Here is a 24,519-nt window from a genome sequence, read left to right on the forward strand (position 1 = left end):
CACTTTAAAAGAAAACACTATCTGGGCCTTAGCAGAAACCCACTTACTTGATGTAGACCAATTTAAATCAGTTTGCAAGAGGAACCAGATCTGGTAATAAAAATTTTCTCAGAAAATCCTGTATCTGATTAGAATCTAATATCAAAAATGTAAATTTTAAAAATTTCTACAACCTACCAATAAAAAGACAAACAATCCAGTCAAAAAACGGGCACATGACATGAACAGCCATTTCACCAAAGAGGATATTCAAATAGTCAAGCAGCACACAAAGATGCAAAACATCATTAGTCATTCAAATAAAAATTAAACAAAAAAAGCTCTCTGAAATCAAGTCAATTCCGACTCATAGCAACCTCATAGGGTTACAATTTTTGAGGCTTTAAATCTTTACGGCAGCAAACAAGTCTCATTTTTCTTCTGTGGATAAGCTGGTATATTTGGACCACCGACCTGGTGTTCAGCAACACAATGCTTATCCCACAGCACCACCAGGGCTCATTAGTCATTAAGAGATACAAATCAAAACCACAATGAGACCCCATCTTGTCCCTATATAATTGCACTGATCAAATAAGGAAAACAACAAGTGGCAAGTTTATCCACAAATGGTTGTGGATAAACTGGAACCTTCATTCATTCCTGGTGGGTACAACTGTAAAATGGTACAGTGGCTGTGGAAAAGTCTGGCAGTTCCTCAGCAAGTTGAACCCAGCAATCCTAATCCTATGTATACACCCAGAAGAAATGAAGGCAAGAACACAGACTGAAACCTGAACATAGGTGTTCACTGTAGCACTTTTCACAATAGCCAAATCTGAAAAGCAACCAAAATGTCCATCATCAGGTTAAAGAATAAATAAAATGTGGTATTTAGACACAATGCAATAGTACTATGTTGTAAAGAGAAATGAAGTCTTAATGCATGTAACAACATGGATAAACTCTGAATCATCCTGGTTGAGGAAAATAGGTTGGTCCAAAAGGGCAAATATTACATGGAAAATATGGACATCAAAGATGATTAGATATTACCGGGGTGGGTTGTTGTTGTTAAGTGCCATCGAGTCGGTTCAGACCCCTAGTGACCCTGTATAGGGTGTCCAAGGAGCAGCTGGGTGAGCTTCAACCTGGTGAGCCAGGGGTGGGAGAAGGGAGGAAAAGGGAAGCTTTTGCTCAGGGGAAAGTAAGTTTACATTAATGTTAGTGTAATGATTTGGAAAAGGAGAGTAAGAATGATTGCATAATTTGAAAAATGCAATCAATATCACAGAAGTGTACATGTAGAAATGACTGAGATGATATATGCTTTGTTGCTTATTTTCATGACCCAAAGAAAAAGTTCCTCAGGTGATTTTAATGTGAGCCAGGATGGAGGATTTTGATGTAAAATATAAAACATAGAAAAATTCTAATTAGGGAAGAATTTCTGTACATAGAGAATATCCACAAACTTTAGAGTACAGCAGATGCTTAACAGCTAGGTAAAACTGACAGTCAATTTCCATATGCCAAAATACAAACCAATATTATGAGAAGCATTAATTTTCCCAATACTCCTTACAATGTGTAATAAAAAGTGTGTACAGCACCTTTAAGTGTTATATTGCCTATATTTCAACAAAAATATAGATCTAATAACATGACTGTTCATAAAAATTTTTCATTAAGGCCTTTTCTCAGATAAAAAGGAAATCTGTTGGTCACCTGAGAAAGTTAAGAAAACAATTTAGCACTTAAAATTGTAAATACATGATTTGCTAAATGTGGGACTGTAAACCTCTCTCAAATCACAATAAAATGTTTTTTAAAAAGTGCTATATACACAAGTATTTGGTTTGCACAGAATAACAGCTATTCCACAAGAAGCCCTCTACAATCTTTACCATAGAAGCTTGCTCTGAGACCACTAGAAAACTTACAAGTCATGAAATGTAGAAAGCATGGTCATTGTGCTATATGAAAAGTCATTTATGACTCGATTGGGAACTGTCATGACAATTAACTGACAGAAAAACATGAAAAATCATGTTAAAGAAAAATGAGAATGTACTAGAAACTATTCTGAAACTTCAGGGTCACCAACAATTATTATCCCTAAGAAATAAGAGCTTTATTACTGCAGTAAAATCAAAGAACACTACTACCCCTGAATAAGAGCATATTCATGTCTTACAGAGAATCTGAAATGCTCATTTATTTTCCTTGGCACTAAAAGGAACATTACAGTGTGCCATTATCATGTGAGGCTGTGAAATTTTTTCCAGTCAAATCTTGATCAATCACTCTCCATTCTTAAAACTTCGAATGGCTTCCTATTGAATTTAGACTTTAAAGTCAAATCCAAACGTTCATCCTTGGCAACAAGGTCCTAACTTATCATTTACTATCTCCTTCTTAGACCAAAATACAAACTCCAGGAGAAGAAAAACTTTCTTTACTAACATACTTCCAAGCTATAAAGTCACCAGGAGCCCTGGTGGTGCAGTGGTTAAGCATTCAGTTGTGGATCGAAAGACCGATGATTGCAACCCATCAGCCACTCTATGGAAGAAAGATGTGACAATATACTTCCAGCCTTGGAAATGCTATAGGGGAAGTTCTACTCTGTCCCACAGGGTTGCTGAGTTGGAATCAACTCAAAGACAATGGGTTTTGGTTTTTATATAATGCTGTTGTTAAGTGCCATCAAATCAGTTCTTACTCATAGCGACCCTGTACAGGGTTTCCAAGGAGTGGCTGATGGGTTTGAACCGCCAACCTTGAAGTTAGCAGTCCAGTGCTGATCCTACAGCATCACACTAGGAATCCTTTTATATAATGGTGGTGGTGGTGGTGATGTGCCGTGGAGTCGGTTCCGACTCATAGAGACCCTGTATAGGGTTTCCAAGGCTGTAAATCTTTACAGGAGTAGAAAGCCTCATCTTTCTTCCAAGGAACCACTGTTAGTTTTGAACTGCTGACTGTGAGATTAGCAGCCCAAACCGTAACCACTACGCTACCAGAGCTCCTTCCTTTTATATAATTGTTGTTGTTAAGTACCATCAAGTCATTTCTGACCCATAGCAACCCTGAACAGGGTTTCTGAGGAGTGGCTGGTGAGCTTGAACCTCTGACTTTGTGTTTCAAATAGACTTTACAGGCCAGTGTATCAACCCGCAGCGCCGTTATCATATAATAGGTACCTAAAAGATGAAGCATTGGCTACACTAATAGCACATAGCACAAATATTTATCTAAGTAAAAACAGAAAAGAACCTGTTTTATGTTAAAGAACAAAAAAATGTCTTTAACCACAAAGAAATATATAAATGACAAACACAGTAGAGAAAATACAAAATACAAAATTTTTAAACCATTTACAAGTCAAAGATACACTTAACCTATTATTCCTTTCTGCCTCAATTCATTAGTAACCTAATAAAGAAGTTAAGAGAAATAAGTGATGACTTATTAACAGAAAACAATTCACATGTGTTGTTGAGTGCCATCCAGTTGGTTCCTATGCATAGCGACCCTGAATAGGATTTCTGAGGAGTGGCTGATGAGCTTGAACCTCCGACCTTGCAGTCCAGCGCATTAACCCACAGCACCACATCAGGACTCAATCCTAAAAAAGTACACTCAATCCTAAAATCAGAATCACTTTCAATTTTAAACCAGACAGAAGTCATATTACTTTTAGATTAACATCTGAAACCACGGTTTGGCAATTTGCTTCCGAGAACTAGCCAGTGAAAATCTTTTGGATCAACACCGCCACATTAGCTTTGGACAAACCATCAACATCAATCGCTAGCAGGCGATACCATGTTTGAAGTAGAGGGCCCACAAGCATGAGGGAGACCTTCAGTGAGACAGATTAGCGTAACGGTCACCAACAAACATGCTGGTGACTACGAGGAAGACTCAGGACTGGGCAGTTTTGTTCTGTTGTCCATTAAGTCGCCATGAATCGAATCACCTGGATGACAGCTTACTATGTATCCCTTAGTGAGGTCACATTTTCTGGTAGCCCTGTTTGTTGTTGTTAAGTGCCATCGAGTTGGTTCCAACTCATAGCGACCCTGTATTGGGTGTCCGAGGAGTAGCTGGTGAATTTGAACATCCAACTTTGACTTTCAAACCGACCTTGTGGTCAAGTACTTATCCTATAGCACTACCCCAAGACATCCTTTAGCATTTTATAAATAGTGGTTCTTCACAAACTGCCATGATACAAAATTAAACCCTAAACTAAATTGAGTTCCTTGGAGAAATAATTACATGACTATGTAACTGTCATTAAGATTTTTGACAATTTTAAAAGCGATACATTCTATGTCATTCATGGGCTTCATTCTCCTTGTCTGTTGAGGTGCCGTCAAGTCAGTTCTAACCCACTGCCACTCTGTATAGGGTTTCCAAGGAGCAGCTGGTGAGCTGGAACCGCTGACCTTGAGGTTCAAACCAACTGTGCAGTCCAGCGCATCAACCCACTTCACCACACCAGGACTCCCTGCCTGATGGTAGCAGCTTTCAATTTATCTTCTGGAAGCCAACTCCTCTCAGCTTCTCAGACTTAACACTATTGTGATTCTCCTACAAGAGCTTCCAGCACTTCTTTTCCCATGCCTGAAATATTACCCTAGGTTTTAACCTCAGTACTCTATAATCTCCATGGGCAAGTGATCCTCAACATGTAGTATTCTACTGCTCAAAAAATACATCAGATTTACCTGGGGAGCTTTGAAAAAACAAAGACTCCTGAGTCATGCTGGCCCTAAAAATTCCATGTCTGAGGAGGAAGCCAAGGGTCTATGTTTCTCAATTACTACTAATGTTTGAAACCTACTGCCCAGACCCTCTCAAGGTTGCAGCTTTAATCTCAATCCCAGCCTCCAGAATAAGGTGCTGAAGTGGAACTCTAACTAGAACTAAGATCAGGTTAGACCCCTAGCTGTCATTTAAATCTCACCCTAGACAGATTATGGCAGATTGTGGTCTATGGTGAGACTTAATATATGCACAATACTTGACAGAACGCTTGATCTAGAGTACTTAATAAACGACTGCTATTTATTAGGTTATTTACTGAGTGTGACACTGCAGGATAAGCACTGGACTGCAAAGTCAATTTGAACTGCAAGGTTGGCAGTTCAAACTCACCAGTCACTCCTCAGAAACCCTATACAGGGGTCAATATAAGTCAGAACCGACTGGAGAGAACTCAACACAACAACAAATTAATAATATGGAGTCCTGGTGGCATTTTACGATGAGCTCTGGATTGCTAACGGCAAGGCTGACAGTTGAAACCCACCAGCTGCTTCTTCGGAACCAACTTTATACAGGATTGCTATGAGTCAAATCAATGCAATGGTACAAAAACACAGTAATATTGTCACTTTACATGAATATGCCTCACACTGGTCATTCATTCCCCACTTCTAACCCCAATCAAATTGGCTTACCCTTCAAGATTCCCTAATTTTGTTGGCTCAACCATCTTACTAGTTCTCCAGGCTTCAGTCTACACCTATTTTTTCCATCAATCAAGCTTCTGACATTCTTATTCATGCTTCTTTGCCTGACTTGTCAATTCTAACTTCACTCCACCATTCCATGTCCTTCTCCAACTAGCAAATCCTTTTTGCAAAGCTTTGCTTGAATAGCCCACTTCAAATATACTCATTCACATACTCATCATCACTTATAAAAATTCATTAGCAATTAATCAATTGACCAGACATCTCACTTACTGTTGTATTAAATCTATTAATTCTTTCCCTTATATTTATTTATTGGCTGTAGGACCATCACTGGACTGCTAACCACAGGATGGTGGTTCAAACCCACCAGAAACGCCTTGGAAACCCTATACAGAGGCTCTATGAGTCAGAACTACTTAACAACACTTAACAACAATCTAGAATAAAAAGAATAAAGGTTGCTGAAGGGGGCAGAAACTACTTGTTACTTTCCCCTATACACTTGGCACTTTAGTTTCTGACATACAGACAACATTCAAATAATTACAGAGTTATGGAGTCCTGGTATGACACTGTGGGGATAATGCACTGGACTGCAAGATCAGCAGTTCAAATTCACCAGTCGCTCCTCAGAAACCCTATAAGGGTCGCTATGAGTCACAACCGACTCCACAGCACTTAACAAAACAGCCACTTAGGTTGAAGTATATGAAATAATTTCACTTCAATGCCAAAAATCTCTTCTTGGTTGATAAGACCAGTCTTGTCTGAGACTTGAAGATGTTTTATTATTCAATAAATTCACTCACTAACAATTTAAATCTAGGTTATGATGTAAGTTATTAAGTAAAAAGATCTTTTAATGAAAAACCGAAACTCAAGAAATGCCAAAGAACTAACTGGTGCACTTGATGGAGATGGTATTCAGAGAATCTGTAAAATTGCTAAAAGAAAAACAGATGCTATACAAACCGCAAACATACTGCCTTAGATAAATATCTTGTAAAACAGCTACATGGTTTAAGTTATGAAAATGCCAATTTATAAAATGTGGATAACTTTATGGAAGTCAGAATAATCTCTATTTTCAATTTTAATACAGCCAGGCTTTCCAAAATGAAAATAAGTCAATGCAAAGATGCTCTCCTTTACAGCAGAGCCCCAAATTTAGATCATATAAAACATACTGGGCCATCACAGAAATACTTCAAGAGGGCAGTTTCCAATTTATAAAATCAATTCTGTGTCTGACACTCAACACTCAACCCAATTAATATTTTTTCCTTCACAATACAGCTGGGAAGAAAAATCTCATGATTTGTTTCAAAAAGTTGTCCTGCTATGTACCTTCCATTTTACATGATATAGTTTTATATACAAATAAACAAATGCACTGTTGCAACATTTTTTGTTCTTGAGAGAAATGAAGCTTGAGACCTTAGAAATACGTAGAAATTATAACATGATATTCCTCCTATCTGCATAGTTATTTCTTAATGGGCTGGGCTTTCAGTGTGAGCCAGCATGAGAAGATTAATACACCAAAAACTGATATTTAAAGAAATGTAGGTTAGACATCACTAAGTCTTCAACAGTAGCAACTTGATATGCAGGTCTGTTTTTAATAACTGAGAACTTAAAAAAAAAAAAAATCACTATACTTTCTTTATCCCGTTTTACTACATTGAATGAAGTATGAGGGAAAAGGTGTCCCACTAAACAATCCAAGGGATTCAATCATACCTGTGGAAAAAGTAGCTATTATAGATGACCTATTATAGTTACCAGATAACCACAAGTTCTCTGTAATAAATGAAAAAGAAAAATTCCTACTCAAAGTTTTTACACTGAGATAAGCAAACAATGCCTCATAGATAATTGATGTGAGGGGGAAAGACTCAAAGAACTCAGCAGGCTGGGAGGACTGAATGGACAATGAAATGAGAAGAGTAGCTAAGTCAGATTTTTCTCAACACATTTGCCTAGAGTTTGCTAATTTTATGATTAAATTTTTACAACAAAATTAAGACAAGACAAAGCTAGCCATTTTAGCTAAAGTAGCTATCAATCCCAGTCTGATGGTGTACCAAAATTTTGTTTTGCTGTATACGGGAGATCATTTATTAACTTAGTGGTTTTATAACTCATTTTGTAATGAGCAATATTTTTTATAGCCAAGTCCTCCTATACTATTAAATCATAACTAACAGGTCAAGGTTAATAGAAAATGAAAAATTTAAAGGCCATCAAAATGGCAGGTCCCAAATCCACAATCAAGATTTTAAGGCTTTGGCTCCCATAATTTTTTAAATGCTAAAAATCAGGAAGAATATCAAGTAGAAGAAAAGTTCTGGCCTGAAGCTTTGTAACTATAACAGTTCAGTGAAGGGAGCTATAACAGCAGCAGCAAGCCTACAGAGTCCCATCCAGAGAACCATACCCAAAACATTAAAAGCCCTCAACCCTATTATTATGCATTTTGACCTCTAAAAACCCTCTTACCTGTTTACAAGAGTTTATACAGCAGTTTGCCACTGGAACACCACCTTGCAGAGTATAACCATGGCATCCTTTGTTGATAATCACCTGTTGCCTAGCAATCATCCCGCATGGAGACAAGACAGCACTAGGGCTCTTCCATCCGAGGTTACAATTCAAAACAAGCCCAACAAGCCTGCATTTCAAGGTGGTCTTCATCTGCAACTAGTTAAGTTTAAAACTGGCAAACAACAACATGGTGTCTGAAGCCAATGGTGCAGCATCGCTGGCTTCCTCTTGAACTCCAGCGTTGTCACTGTGCACCGAAGTCTCCTGCTGCAAAGGGAGTTGTTCTCCTGTACTGGGCACAGGCTTCCAAAGCTCAGGAGCCCGCGTACAGGATAATGCAGGAACTAAAGGCAAATACTTTTTCCTCCTTAAAGATGCCTCCATTTTTCCTCACAATCTGTACTACCAACCGAAGTGACCGGGCCTGAGTGTGCGTTCGGACCTATGAAACCGTCACGGTGCATGCACATCCAAGGCATGTGGAACCACAGGTCAAACAAGGCATAGATACCAAGTAATGGTTCTAATTACAAATGCTAGCTCTCAGGAACTCTTCATCCATTCAGAACTAAACCCATCACTGCATAACTCTGGTAAGAAGCCCCTGGAGACGGAGGAGCTCCTCAAATGTGTCAGGAAAGGCTTTATTAACATCATCATTAACATTTTAAAAGCAAACGGAGCATTTCTCTTTCTTTTTGGCAATCTGGTGCAAATGTTAAGTGCAAGATAAAGCAATTTCAAACTTTTCTTCAAATTAAAAATGAAACTAAGGCCAAACGTGATGGGTGAACAAAATAAATCAAAACTTAAATTTCAGCAACTCCGGCTCTTCAAACCAGCAAAGCCCCCGACTTGTGCACTGTGGTGAGGCTTAGGTGCTTGCCCCGGCTTCTTGCATGCCAGCAAACAGCACCATTTCCTCATTAAGTCGAGGACCGAGAAGCAAATGATCCCCTTCACTGCAAACAAAGGGGGTCACAGTAACACTAGTGATCCATCAGAATTGACACACCGTGATAGTCAAAATGAAATTGATGGTCTCCCTGCTTCTTGCTCAAGACATACAAGATCTGAGCAGCAGCAAGTACCCCTCAGCTGCAAACAAAGGGGTCAAAGGTTTGTCGTCAATTCACTTCCAGGCAGAAAAACATTTTCCTCAAAAGAAACAATTTATTTAGAATAAAACAAAAGCAGCTCAACTGTGAGCGCATGTTTGAGTGACAGCTACTTTAAGTTGTGTGAGCCATAAAAAGGGTTTTTCTTTACTTTTCCAGAAATCTTGTGTACACAGCACAAAGCAAAGAGGTCATTTTTTTCCACTTAAAACACCGGCATTGGCATCACAATAGCAGATACACAACTTTAAGCTGCCATTTTAGTAAAATGCACAAATACTAAACAGATTAGCTGTCTTCCATCAAGAGGCCCATGTAAACTCCACATAAGCCACAACTTCTCTTCAAAAGGGTCCATTAGAGCTTTGAATTCCGTATCTTCATCCGTTGTTCACCAGTTTTGCTTGCGGGGAGGGGAGAAAAAGGTTATTCAGTACAAATGTTCACAATATTAAAAAAATATACATTTCCCCTATGCCATTATAGATTAATATAACATTAACAAGACCTTCCTGGATTGTCCACCTTGACTTCAAAAAGCACCAATAATACCCACTGGCACAAACCTTAAAATGAATTTACTGTATGAATAGACATATAACAAATAGAACAATAGGGTGGGTCTTTTTTAAAGACTATAATTAATGAGGATTATAGAACTGAAAATATATTTTATATGCAAGTAACTGAGTAAAACATGTTAAAAAAAAAAACAATAAAAGAATGAGTTTATATAATCAATTGGCTCTATCAACATATTCCAAACATAAAGAGTAAAACAATTAAAAGGTAGATTCCATTCTACTTTAATTTTGTAATTTACATGGAGCAATACAGATTACTCCATTTTTGTGTAATGGGTTCAAGATAAAAAGTCATTTAAAAATCCACTTTCATCTGTGTAAACAAAGACAGCAGCTGTTACTTCAGGACTCTAACTTTTCAACTCTAAATCATGCATATAAAACTCTTCATTAGGCTTCACTGTGGTTTCCTGTAACTTTCTCCCTTTAGGAATTATCACTATAACCAGAAAGTTAACAGGATAAGCTCTACTTCTCTTTTTGTTCCCATATCTAACTTCTATCTCAAAACCAAACAGATGTGGTAGAGACAGAAAAAAAAAATGTCCACAAGTTCCCTCTAAAGAATGATTTTTCATGTAAAAGGTGGGTCATTAAGGCCTCTTTCAAAATGATTTCCTTGTGTAGGTAAATGGTTCCTGTACAGACCCAAACTATATTGTTCAAGTTGTGTATATATATATTAAGCAACTCTGCTATCTGAAGACAGTAGATTTACATTTTTCAGTTCACATATGGAAAAAAAAAGCACTGTCAGTGGAAATCCACTCATAAAGAAGCCAAACAATGTTGGACTCTGAAAGCAAAAACTTTATTTTTAACTGTACTTCTAACGGTCTTAAGCTAGTCAAGAAAGGCCAGACTGTAATATCACCTTCAAAATACAACAGCCAGAGGATGGACATTTTAAGATATAATCCTTAAAAGGAAAATCCTTCTAGTCTTAGATGAGTGTCAAACTAAGCATGTGAAAACAACAAAAATCAAAAGATAAAGTATAATTACTGGTGAGGAGCTGAAATGCTTTATTTTTCCTAAACTTTGAAATTGTGATCTAAATGCCTTAATTAACTTGGTATTTTTTACCATTACTGCTTAATAAACCATTAAATGATGTACTGAAAAAATTTTCTCTCCATTTATTTGAACTGAGCTCCTGTAAGAACACCTACGCTAAACCAGTATTAAATATAAAAAGAAAAAATTGATTGTTACAAAGAATATCTAATACTGGAGTTATGAAAATTCCAGCTAATGAACATTAGAATCAGACAGTTTTGGAAATTTCACTTTCAATTCAATTCTGGAGGTTTAAATGGACCATTAAAAAATATTATAAGCTTGCACAACAGAAATGGGCAATTCAAATATTCATCTGAAGGATGGCACTCTGTAGGTAAGCACCAAATTAAACATAATTTGTTACTTATAACATACACATAGAAGTGACATCAGACCATTGTTTCAAAAATATCAAAGCACAAATTGCCCAGATCTAACAAAAACAGTGATGCCAAGGAAGGACTGAAATAAGGAGTAAAAATCACAGTACTCTATAATTCTTCACATCATCTCAATTAAAAAAAGAAGGGGTGGGGGAAACAAACACATTTTGGGTTATACTGAGTAGAGTCATGGACTTCACTAACCAAACAAGCAAGATCATTTGATCTTATCAAAAGATATTCAAAAGTTAATGGTAAGATTATTTAAACTGGAAAAAAAAAATGGATCTAGCCACAACTGTACTTTGATCCTGTGTATTCACAGACTCTGCATTTACACTAGTCTCTGAGCAGGCGTCATTCTCTATTAGAGTGTCAAGCACTGCCCTTTGAAAGCAAAAAGTGCCAAAATAAAATTGTGGAATTTCAGGTATTTTCCCTAGAGGCACACTGAGAATCTGTGTGCTCCATGCTCCTCACCAAGTACCTTCCTTCTCCTGAAATGGGTAGTGTTTCCAGTTTAAAAACAAAAAACACAAAAACCTCCAAACTTACAAAAATAATTTTACAAATGCAGAGTGAAAACCAAAAAGGATGACACAGCAGTGAAGAAGCTTTCATGCTGACATGCATTTTAGACACCTGTCATAATGGGGGAAAAAAATTACAAGACATTTCCCTGGGTTATTATTGGTGCTATTTCAAAACTACCAGCTTTGATAATAGAAAGAAAGCAGTTGGATTCTGCCAGGCTTTCAAGAAATCACTTTCACAGACTAGAAACAAGACCATGATCCAAAAGGTTTCATAGAATATTTAAATATCAAGGGCCTTAGCTGAAGTTCTCAGCATTTAAATCAGGGGGAGTGGAGAGAGAAAATATACTTACTTATGACCTGAGAAACTACGGGCGGCAGGGCTGGAAGAATGGGCAGAAAAACAAAAATTAAGAACCATCATTTTAAAACCCTCCGTTTAAAAAAATAAAATTTTTTGTGAGGGTGGTTAAATTATTGTGTACTATTATAATGTTTTCAAAGTGCCTGGGGAAATAATACAATTAAGAAAGGTTTTCCTACACTGACATTTTCATTTTCTGTGGCTGGACACCAGTGAAAATATTAAACATGAAATTTAAGATATTCAAAATACTTTTTCAATACTGTAGTCACCACTACTGTTTAAATATAAAAATAAAAACACAGCGAAATAAAGAGTATGTCAAAGGCATTCTATGATAACTAAAAATTCTACAATCCAGATATGGCTGATTACTGTCCATGGGGGGCAGGGGATGGGATGGGGAAGGAGATGCCTATGAGCCTGCAGACAACTCTTCTTTCTATTACTGAAACCAGAAATTTAAATGGATACAAAACCCAAAACTCATTTTAGAATAACACTTATTTTTGAACTATGCACAATTAACTTAGAACTGTACCTGCTATATCTCTGAAAAAGTAAAACACCACATCAGTAACTAAGAAATTCTGATTTTTAAAGCACCTACTCACTTCTTGCATACTAATGTAAGCATCAGACATAAATGGTTTGTAACATAGTCCTCAATTCTTACTGAGCAATTATAGCCACAAACCCAAAGTGCATATATGGGATACAGAAGAACTCAAGAACTGATGATAAAAATGCATGTTAATGCAAACTTCCTGGGAATAAACCATGCGCTTTAAGAGAATTATTCAAATACCTGAATAATGACATCGTTATATAACTTACTAGCTTATACTTTTGAGGTCCCTGATCAAATTATAACCTTACAAATAACATTTCTAGTCGGAGAATTATTCACCTGCATATCAATTCAGTAATTTTTAGGTATATATTATAATCTTTCTTTGTCACTGGACTCCAAATTCTGACTTACCAAAATTTTGATTTTGTAACTTTGAAGATTTAAGCTCCAGGTTAAAAAAAGGAAAAACAAAATCAAAACAAAAAACTTTAGAGAAAACTGGAAATAAAATTTTACTCTTAAACAATAGGTACCCTTAATTAAAGCCAAGTTCATCTGCCTGCTACCTCAGGGCATCCCTTTCTCTTAAAAGTAATAGCTAAACTGTCTTGGCTTCTATTTTAAAGATGTTTATAAAAGTATAAAAAAAGAAAAAGCTATTAACTAAACAACTAATTAAAAAGAAAACTGCATCTAATGCTGTATCCCATTACACATATCACAAAACAAGAACAATGTCAAAGCAGTAAATACAAGTTATACATGGAGTTAGGACGCACCACGGACAATGATCATGACCAGGTAATCTTCTTCAGATTTGGCCAGTGCCTTGGCAGGGGAATCCAGGAACTGCTGGGAGAACTCACAGGGTGGAAACGCATGAAGAACCCCGGTGTTTTCCTTGTCTTTATTGCCCCCCACTGGGAGACTGATCACACCAGCGGCCTGCTTTTGCTTTAAATAGGACACAAGGTTCCTAAGTGGCCTCTGAGTAGAAGTGGCAGTGTCTGATGTGGCTGAGGAGGAGGACCGGTTGTCAGAACTTCCAGGCACAGCCAGAAGAATGGCATAACCATTGGGCCCTGCCACTTTGATGCGTCGAGTTACTTCATCCAACTTGGGCTGGTCCAAACGGAGACGCTGAGTGATCTTGAGCTGGGCTACTTTGCCTCCAGTTGTGCCCTCCACAAGAAGACTGCTAGCCACTTGGAGATCACCCTGCAATAGATGCATGTTGGAAGGAAAATTGCTGTTCTTCAGTAGAAGCATACCCTGCCAGGCCAAACAGAGTTTGGGAGAGGCTGCTGCTGCAGGGGCTGTCCCACCATCTTGTTTCTGGGAAGGGGTCTTCAACTTCAATGAAGTAGTGCTGGTGCTAGGTGCACTCCCATCAGACCGGTCCTCTTTTTTCAGAGGGCTTTTTCCCTCAGTGGGAGCAACTGTCCGGTGCTTTTTATCTCGTTCAACTGATGCTGAGTTTTTACGGTCTCGCTTATCACCTTGGTTCTTCTCCAAACTACCTCGTCTGTCTCTGACTGGAGAAGGCTTTTCCAAGAGAAGAATACGAGAAGATCGATCGTTGTCATTGTTGTTGCGATCCCGACTGCTGCTCAACTCTGGACTGCAGTCAAGAGAAGGAGCACAGTGACGTTTTCGGGGCCGGTCGCTCTCGGGGGACCTATCCAGATGTCGTCCCCCACTCTCCTCAGGCAGCCTTCGCTTCCTAGGCTGGTCTCTGTTGCTCGGAAGTTCTCTCTCACCTCTGTCACGATCTAAGGACCAGCCATCCCGCCTGCGATCCAGACTATCCAGTGGCTCATAAGCAGGCACGGCAGCAGCTGCAGTCCGAGTGCTGCGTTCTCGGACTGGGGGTGGGGGAGGCACCCAATCAGAGTCAGGATAAAGGTCCCGATCGCGATCTCTGTATAGTAAGGGTGGTGTCCTATCACGTGTATCCCTCAAAGGGTCAGGTGCACGATGTCCAAAAGCATCTGTCACCAGTTCATAATGAGTCAGAGGCAAAGGCTGTAGATATTGTTGCTGGTAACGATGTTCTGTGTCTGCAAAGTCTACTCTAAGGCGACGATCTGGGCCCCCAAGTGGGAAGCCCCGCATATGGGTCCATGCAGCATGAGCTGCATCTAAGCTTTCATACTGGATGTATGCCCAACTGTCACCTTTGCGGTAGTCTATTGTGCGAATGGTGCCAAATCGGTCAAACTCTCGTGCCAGGGCAGCAAGCGGCACCCACGGTCCCAGGCCACCTACCCAGAGGCGGGTAGTGGGTGTAGCTTTACCATAACCAATTTTGATAGGATTCCGAATTATAATTTTGCCAGACATTGCTAGTTTGGCTCGGTGAGACATATCCAGATTCTCAAATTTGAGAAAGCCATAGGTACTGGTTTGACCACGAGAAGGGCGTTTGATGTCTACTTCTGTGATGACTCCAAAGCGATCAAACGCCCTTCTTAAGTCACTCTCAGTCACAGTGATATCTAGGTTGCCCAAGAAAAGCGTCCGGTTAGCTCGCTGATCATCCTCAGGAGAAATCTCGTCCACTTCTCTGAAAGGAGCGGCACCAGCTCCAGCTCCCACCCTTGACTCGAGACTGTAGGCTGGGCGCACTCTCTCATAGAACGAGTAATCTCGGTCTCGCTCCAGCTCCCGGGGCAATGGTGGAGGTGGTGGAGGGGGCAAGCGGCCAAGAGCCAACTGCTGCAACCGGTAGTCTCTGTATCCCAAGGCCGCGCCCCCAGGAGAAAGTGATCTCTGGCCTCCCCCTCCTCCTGGTGGGTGCCGGTGGCCACCTACTGAGGAGCCTACCACACTGGCTGATGGAGGGTAGGAATCTTTGTCTAGAGGGGAGCGGCTGCGGCGCCGGCTGACATACACGGCCTCTATCTTCAGGGGCCGGTCGTAGAGCACTAGGCGGCCTCTGGCATGCTTGGCCGCCCGCGCGTCCTCTGGCCGCCGGAAGTTCACAAAGGCAACCCGCTCATCCCCGCTGCCAGAACCCGAGAGGTGACTGATTTTGACACTCACGTCACCGAAGCGTTTGAACTCGTGAAACAGTCCGTCCTCCACGGCCTCGTCACTCAGTTGAGACCCCAACTCGCTTATCTTCAGGGTCTTGTACTCTCCGCCGTCCCCGCCGCCAGGAGCTGAGGAGGCGGCCCCCGAGGAACGTGACTCCCCGCCTCCACCCCGGGAGCTGCTGCGCGACTCGCCCCCGCCCGAGGAATTTTTGGTGCTTGGGGAGCTGTAACTATGCAAGCGGCTACTGGAGCTGCCCCCACCGGTGTCATACTCGCGGCTGCCACCTCGGCTGCTGGACTTGTCCAAATGAAGGCTCCGCCGCGTCCCGCCGCCGGTCTCGGTCTTTCCGCTGCTGCTCCCATTGCTGCCACCAGAGCCACCTAACTTCTTGCTCCGCTCCCCACGAGAAGTCGAGTCCTCACCGCCACGGGAGCGTTTGGCCTTCACTGGCGAGCGCTCTTTTCCCTTCATTGTTGCGGGTCGCCGGAGGTCGTCTCCGCGGAGCTGATTAACCCGCCGCCCCGCGCTCGTTTCACTCAGCGGAACCGCACGCCGCCATCTTGGACTCCGCCGCGGCAAAGGCTCCCGCCTCGCAGCCCTCATTGGTCAATTAGCTCTTCTCTTCTACAGTCTCATTGGAAAAACTGTTCGTCTGTCTTTACATCTCCCGGCGCTCCGGGAAGGCGCACGCCCAACCACTGTTATTGGACTCCTAACGCCTCAGTCCCAGTAGCTCATTGGTTGTATTCGTTGTCTATCTTAACGGTTCCTCGCGCCAGGCAGTAGCTCCTCCCCTCGCACTCTCCAGTCATCTGACCCAAAGTCTGAAAGCGTTGATTGGACAAAAAGTCTGCCCTGTAACGGTACTTCTTGAGCGGCGAAAGCAGCGATCCCACCTTCTCACCCCTTTCATTGGCTTGCGATACTGTCCTTTAACCCACTATTTAACAATTCGGGCCATCGGTTTAGGAGATTTTTCCTCTAAGAGGCAGTAATCTCGCGAGAGAGCTCCCCTTCGACCCCTTCTTCAAACTCCTTCGGCGGCTGAAAGAAATTTAAATATGATTGGATGTTGCCGAGGAAAGTGATAGGCTGAGGTAACTGTCCGTCACTTCTTAAAGGGGAAGGCCCATGTACTAAGGAGGCTGACTGAAGGTGAAAGCCTAGAACCCGCGCTTGCTGTGAGACGTCACTTAATTGTCGCGAGATGGTGACCACGCGCCAGCCTCGCCTCCCCGTACTTTCGGCTTTCTCACAAACGTGTTCGGGGCCGAGGTCTGCTTGGCGATTTTGCGGCTCTTGGCGCTCGAAACTAATCGGCTCCTTCTAGTCCTACAAGTGCCAGATGAGGGACTGGGCAGGCTTTCCAGTTGTCAGAGCTCACGCATCCCTCAGGAAACCAACTCGGCGCGCCCGGCAGACACCATCTTAAATCCCTCAGGCCCTGCGAAAAAAGCCTGATCAAATCTCCCCACTTCCTCCGCCCCTGGCACGAGAAAGCGCCGCCCTCAGTCGGGTGTGCTGGTCCCGGCGAGTACCCAAGTTGACTGTTCACTGAGCGCTGGGCCGTCCCCCACAGTGTCGTGATGGGCGTGGGCTCTAGAGATCCCGTATCTTTGAAGCTGCATAGGGAAGACGCAGCCGTCTCCCGGGAGCCCCGCTCTTGTTTCCGCCCAGTAACCCCGGGGAACCGAGGGGAGTGCCCGACGCTCCTAGTCCCAAGGTCCGCAGGCGTAGCCGGAACTGTCTGGCCACCGCAAACGTGTCCTTACGATTCCTGGCTTACATTGCAAATCCACGTGTATTTGGTACTCTAGAACCATAATCGTAGCGCTCTAGGATAAGCAATGGATTGCACACCACTAATAAGGTCAGTAGTTCAAACCCACCATCTGCTCCTTAGAAACCTATACCAGGTCGCTGTGAGTCATGAACAACAGCAGCATGTTTGGTTTTATATGATTCTCCCTGTAACAAAATCGTGAAATTGTCTCTCTGTGCCGTGTGTTTTTCCTGTGACTTCTTGTCCTTCCCGACACGGACACCCTCGATGATTCAATATTAGAATCCAATAGCATAGAGCACAGCCACCTTGATGACTCTCTAAACCCAGCTCTTTACCGCTTTCAAACATCCGCTCCAACAGCCAACTTTGATTCTTAACCTTACTGTGCCAGACAGGGAGGCACCTGTGAGAGATGCCTCTACACCTATGCTCTCAAGTCGCCGCCAGACAGGTGATGAGGATTTCTGTATGAATCCTGTCAACCACATCTCCCAGGGGCCAATCTGTCTAAACATGACCTTTTTCAAGGTAACAATAATGTTCTGAAAACTTTTAAAGTCAGGGACTACAGACTGTTTAGCTCTTCCTTAGCTCTTCTTCTCTTTAAATAATCTTGAGGAAGGTGCAGATTGTATCTTTACTATTACGTATGTGTTATATACCAAATCCACTGTCATCGAGTTGATTGTGACTCATAGCCCTACATAAGGACAGAGTAGAACCGTTCCTTAGGCTTTCCGAGACTGAAAATCTTTTCTTTTTAACTTTTTATTGTGAAGATTTACAGAGTAGGTCATCAAATTTCCATTCAACAAATCATAACATTTCATTTCACATCAGTGATTACAATCCTCAATGTAACATTACTTCTCCCCCTTCCTCTCTGTGTTTCCTGTTTCCATTCCTCCTTTCCTGACCCTTCTAAATTTTGTCCTTAAGTAATTGCAGCCCTTTTGATCTACAGAGGTTGACCAATCTATGGTGTGCAAACCTCACTAGTGTTGTTGTCAACTTTCAGCCAACTTTCATGGCTGAAAGTTGAGTCATGGAAGTAAATTCAGTTCCAGTCCTGAAGGTGACCAAATGCTATATAGTCTGTCATTATCTGACCAGTAAGCTTGGACTTTTATTTTCCTGTGATTTTCTCCCATTCCATCCAGGGCCTTCTAACGTGATCCCTTTCAGAGCAGTTGGCAGTGATAACTGGACACCATGTAGTTCTGGTCTCAGGATCATCAGGCTCTGATGCTCTCATGACCCACTAGTCCATTGAACTCATTGTTTCCAAGCATATTCAATTGTAATTACTGTTTTATCCTCTGGACGGGGAGAGACCAATAGCTGCACCTTAGATGGCCATTCCTGAGCTTTTAAGATCCCAGACACTACTCACCAAAGTAGGATTCTTTAGTGAACTTTGTTATGTCAATTGATCATGGCAAGGATGTAACTTTTTTTAAAATTTATTTTTTATTTGGTTTCTAAGTTTGGGTCATCGCTCTTGATCTGTCATATGTTCATGGATTCTTTACTGTGCTGTGTGTCTTGAAAAAACTGTCAGAGGAATTCTTCATGTCAATTATGGTGTTATTATTAGTTTCTAGGTAACCTTCCTTTTGATTGTTTTTTTTTAAGTTTCCATCTTTCACTGAAAATATGCCCATCTGATCATTCATGTTATCTACCTTCTAGACTAGAGCATTTAACATATTAATCATGGTGGTGGTAGTGGTTGGTGGTAGTTATGTGCTATGGTGTTGCTTCTGACTTATAGTGACCCTGCATAGGGTTTCCGAAGCTGTAGATCTTTACGGGAACAGAAAGCCTCATCTTTCTCCCATGGAACCACTAGTAGTTTCAAATCGCTACCGTGAGATTAGCATCCCGACTCATAACCACTATGCTACCAGAGCTCCTTATGTTAGTAATCATACTCTAAACTAAATTTCTTATCTGACATTTCCAATATTTGTGCAAGGTCCTGTTAATTGCTTTCTTTATATATAGTGTTATAGTCTACCTAGTTTCTTGTTTGCTTTGAAATTTTGTTGTTGATTTTGAAAGCTGTGTATATCTATAGCACAGTCACCACTGAAATAAGTAATATTTTGCTTGGGAATGGGCATATGGTGTCATTTGATATGCTTTTGAGTCATCTGGTTAGTTGTTTAGGTGATTTGACATCATTTGTTATTATTATTGCTCTCAGTGCACCACAGGTTTGCACTGTTAGTACCTTATATTTAGAGTAGGGCTTGTATACAATTGGTTTTCTCAGTGTTTGCTTGTCTCTCAGCTTTAGATCTTTCTTTATAAGGGCTGTAATTCTTTATGCGAGAAGACAGCTTTATCTTTCTCCCAAGGAGCAGCTGATGGGTTTGAACTGCTGACCTTGCAGCTAGTAGTAGCCCAATGTTTAACCCACAGTGCCACCAGGGCTTCTTATATAAAAGAAACTTGAAGCTCATGATTAAAGGCTATGTAAAGCATTTAAAAAAAAAAAAAAAATAGTAAAATAGTGTATGGTGATGATATTGGTTATGTGCCGTGGAGTCAGAACCGACTCATAGTGACCCTGTACAGGGTTTCCGAGGCTGAAAATCTTTACGGGAGCAGACAGCCTCATCTTTCTCCTGTGGAACAGCTGGTAGTTTCGAACTGCTGACCTTAAGGTTCGCAGCCCGACTCGTAACCACTACACTACCAGATACATCTTCATTGTATTAAAACTAACTACTAACAATGTCATAAGGAATAAAACAGTATATAGTATACTAGCATTTGTGATTTTTAAAAAAATACACATAGTCATTCATAGAAAATTCCTTGACAAATATCCACAATGTTATTACCAGAATTCCCCTAAGGGAAAACAGAATGTGGTCTGAGTTGTGAGAAAGATTTACCTTTTTAATGTACACCCTTATATTTTGGGGGAGCACGTGGCTCCATATGATAAGCACTGGACTTCGATCCACAAGGTCTGTACTTCAAGCAGACCAGACATTCCGTGGACGAAAGATGAGGCTTTCTGCTCCCAAAAAAGATTTCAAACCCTTGGACACCCTATACAGGGTCAATATGAGTCTGAACGAACACCTCAGCAAGTAACAACAGCAATCATGTATCATGCTCTTTCAATTACAAAACTAGCAACTCTTTTTGTTGTTGTTAAGTGCTATGCAGTCAGTTCCAATTCATAGCGACCCTGTATAGGGTTACTGAGAAGCAGCTGGTAAGCTTGAACCGCTGACCTCATGGTTCAAACCGACCTTGTAGTCCAATGCATTAACCCATAGCACCACACCAGGACTCCAGCAACTCTTTTTGTTGTTGTTGTTGTTAAGTGCCGTCGAGTCAGTTCCAACCCATAGCGACCCTGAACAGGGTTTCCGCGGCTGTAAATCTTTACAGGAGCAGAAAGCCTCGTCTTTCTCCCACAGAGCAGCTGGTAGTTTCGAACCACTGACCATGAGGTTCACAGCCTGATTTGTATACACTATGCTACCAGAGCTCTTTCCAAGCAACTCTTTTTAGCACCCTTAAAAAAAAAAAGATCCCCATAAAAAATACGCAAAAATAGAATACTATGAAGAATTTAGTACCTAATTTTAATAATTACCAAATCATGCCACTCGTGTCACTTTTAATCCTCTTGCCAGTTTCCTCTTCATTGTTTTGTCCCAGGCTTTGGTACATTTTATGCCACAGACATGGAATCAGTCATTTCTCCAAGAGTTTTGGTTCCTTTTCATGGAAATTGGTATTTAGAGATAAAAGTCTGAATGCTAATGAATTAAAAAACCTAAAAAGCAATATTTGTAAAAACACAAAATACTCAGTTAAGAGGTTTTAATACCTAGTTAAGAGGTTTTAATCTATTTCAAGATTATGTTAATACAACACAAAGGAAATTTAACATTGAGACTTATTGCATTATCTGATTACTCAATGCAATAACCACTCTAGATAAACCAGGTTCCAGAGTGACTACTTCACATCAAAATTGACCTGCATAATTGACTCACTGATCAAAGCAAAAGATAATGACAAAATCATTATAATTTCCGAAATCTCACATTTAGATTGAGAGAAGACAGGATTGAGGAAAAGCAAGGAATACTGTGGGCTGACAGGCACCAGGCTATGTGGCAATGTCTGACCCCCAGTCATGTTAATGGCTTGAAATAACAGGGAACTTGATGGAAGCTATTGCACACAGCTGGCTAAGGTAGGAAGACTTGCCTAACGGAACTGGTACCCTACTTGAGGCTAAGAGGACTAGTAAGTTTAATGGTTAGAAAAGGTCTAAATTCCATTACCAGTAATAGCACCAAAAGTGAGTCTGTGATGTGTGCTTATATCCAAGATAGAACTGAACTTGATATATATTGATTGGATTTATGCTGTAGTTAAAATTAGTGATTCATTTGTTTTCATTTCCTTTGTATTTCTTAAAGCTGAGTGAGTTCTTGTGAATCTATATTTATGCATGTGTTTTAGAGAAGGCCGCGAGAGGATAAAAGTGACCATGACTACAGGGTTAAGACTTGGAACTTTTTTTCGGGTTTTGGTGATGGATTTATTGAGTCCAATCCAAGTTTTCATCTGGTCTTACCAGATTTGCAAAGTCAGCTGACTTGGGTGAGGAAGTTCTTTCAATGGTCATAAAACAGTGTAAACTACCAAAAAATTCCTGAACACCATAGTAGCATGTTGATCTCTCCGTTCAGTGCCCCTACAAAACTCAAGAAATAGTGTTGAAGAAAATCTCATAGCCCATTGTGGTATCAGGTGGCTCCTTGGATCTGTACCAGGCCTTGAGAACACAACCTGACAAGAGAATAGTCACACTTAGCTTTCGATGTGAAATGCAGTTTACATTTTTTTGATAATTTTAGCTTTAAAAGAAAAAGCAAAATAAAACATATATACATGGAAGAAAGCTGTGCAATTAAAGAATATATCAGTATGTTTTCAATCAAATGCACACTTTCTATCTTCTTCCTTCCTAGTTTTTGGTGGTGGTTGTTGTTTTTGTGTGTCCTCAACTCACACACAAACCATTATGTGAAATTTATCTTGGCAGCTGAGAGCCATTTGATTTCTTGAAAGAAAAAGAAAAGAGCTGAATCTAGGAATTGAAAAAAATTTCCCACCACAATAGTAGATTAAATTCTTCTGTTTCATCTCCCTTCTTAAAGTGAGTAGTCTCCTGATAGGCTTATTTTGTTTGTCTTACAGGAAAGTGTATTTTTCATCTACAGGCAAATATTAAATCCTTGTTAGTAAACAAATCACTTAAGACCCAGTTTACGTTATCAAGACACATTATTTGTGGTTTTTGTATTTTTAAAAACAGCTGTATTAAGATATGAAAATATCTTTAAGTTTGTTGTTTTATTTTGATGATTTTATGGGTACTCTTGTTTGTCTTTCATTATAGTTTTGTTGCTATTGTCTTTTTAAAAGTCATACTTTCTATTTGTCTTTGCAGTGATTTGAAATGCAGCCACTTGCTATTATGTACATTAACTTAGTACACACACCCCTTTGAGTTTTCTATGTAGACAATCACATTATCTACAATTAATAGTATTTCTTTCTTTCCAATTTTTATGATTGTACGCTTTTTCTGGTCTTATTGTGCCAACTAGAATCTTTGATGCAATTTTGAATGAAAGGGTGATAGGTAAACACTCATATTATTTTAATTTACAAAGGAATGCTTCAAATGTTTCTCTATTTAGGATGATGTTTGTTACAGATTTCGTTTTCTTATTTGTTATCCTCATGTTAAAAAAATTTTGTTTCTAGAATACTGAGATTTTTTTAAACATAAATAGATGTTGAATTTCATCCAAAGTAAAAACCAAAAAACCAAAGATACATATAAATAAAAACAATACATGATCCTCTGTCGTATACTACACTGGGGCAAATAAGCTGGGAAAGATAGTATTGGTGCAAACAATGAATTACTATTATATAGCCCTTCGAATCATGATTCTTCTAACTCCTACACAATGACTGTGCTGTTGTTGTTAAGTGCCATCGAGTCGGTTCTGACTCATAGTGACCCGGTATGGGGTTTCTAAGGAGCAACTGGTAGGTTTGAACTGTTGACCAATTTTGCTAGTTGTGGCACTATGGGTTAATGCGCCAGACTGCAAAGCTGTTTGAACTGCAAGGTTGGCAGCTCAAACTCACCAGCTGCTCCTTGGAAACCCTATACAAGGTCGCTATGGGTCGGAACCGACTCAACGGCACTTCACAACAACAACAACAATGGAACTCTTGCAGGGGTGAGACTATGCAAATAAGTGCTGTTGAGTCGGTCCCAACCCATAGCGACCCTGTATAGGGTTTCCAAGGAGCAGCTGGTGAGCTTGAACTGCCAAACTTGCAGTTCAAACTGACATTGCAGTCCAGCACATTAACCCACAGTGGCACACCAGGACTCCTGGATATATATAAAGAACATGGCATCAGGATTGGAGGAGGAATCATTAACAATCTTCAATGTGTAGATGATACAACTTTGCTTGCTGAAAGCAAAGAGGACTTTAAAAAATACTTACTGATGAAGATCAAAGACCACAGTCCTCAGTATGGATTGTACCTCAGTGTAAAGGGGAAAAAAAAAAATCCTTACCACTGGACCAATAAATAACATCAAGCTTTCAAGAAGGAACCTAGATCCAGAGGGCGTGGAGAAAGGTAGAATCTCCACTGAGTAGTATCCAATCTGTCTAGGTGGGACTGATGAAAGGAAATGCAGCTAGGTCTCTTGTGATACAAGGGTGAATAATTGTTATCAGGACTGATTGTCAGGGTTGGAAATGTAAAGGTAGACATTTTGTAGTAAGGAGGGGAGTGATTAACTTTGCAATCTAGGAGCTGAGGTCCCTGGGACCATCAAGGGAGAAGAGTTGAGAGTGGGACCCTACCCAGAGAAGAAGTGATGCCTGAGATGGAGGCAGAGATGATGACGTGGAGAGATGGAGCAGCTGGGGACTTTAGATCCAGAGAGGGAGAGGGGCTGTGTGCTGATG

The 24,519-nt window shown here is 40.5% G+C and overlaps 1 protein-coding gene and 1 pseudogene across 2 annotated transcripts; one reads left to right on the plus strand and one right to left on the minus strand.

Moving 5' to 3' along the window:
* Window positions 1–9,167: 9,167 nt before the first annotated feature.
* On the minus strand, window positions 9,168–16,365 carry RBM15 (RNA binding motif protein 15). Of its 2 annotated transcripts, none has more exons than XM_006865937.1 (2): window positions 13,419–16,365; window positions 9,168–9,539 (listed from the first exon to the last, which is right to left on the minus strand). In XM_006865937.1, the coding sequence occupies exons 1-2, from the start codon at window positions 16,279–16,281 to the stop codon at window positions 9,517–9,519; spliced, it is 2,886 nt and encodes a 961-aa protein (XP_006865999.1). In that variant the 5' UTR covers window positions 16,282–16,365; the 3' UTR covers window positions 9,168–9,516. The 2 variants fall into 2 exon arrangements, with proteins under 2 accessions (XP_006865999.1, XP_006865998.1); XM_006865936.1 differs by having other exon boundaries at window positions 9,494–9,539; window positions 13,415–16,307.
* A 520-nt stretch (window positions 16,366–16,885) lies between these two features.
* The window catches only part of LOC102814335, a 33,619-nt pseudogene continuing 25,985 nt past the window's right edge, over window positions 16,886–24,519 (plus strand).

This window comes from Chrysochloris asiatica, unplaced genomic scaffold, assembly GCF_000296735.1.
Source record: "Chrysochloris asiatica unplaced genomic scaffold, ChrAsi1.0 scaffold00085, whole genome shotgun sequence".
In the NCBI taxonomy this organism is placed as follows: Eukaryota; Metazoa; Chordata; class Mammalia; order Afrosoricida; family Chrysochloridae; genus Chrysochloris; species Chrysochloris asiatica.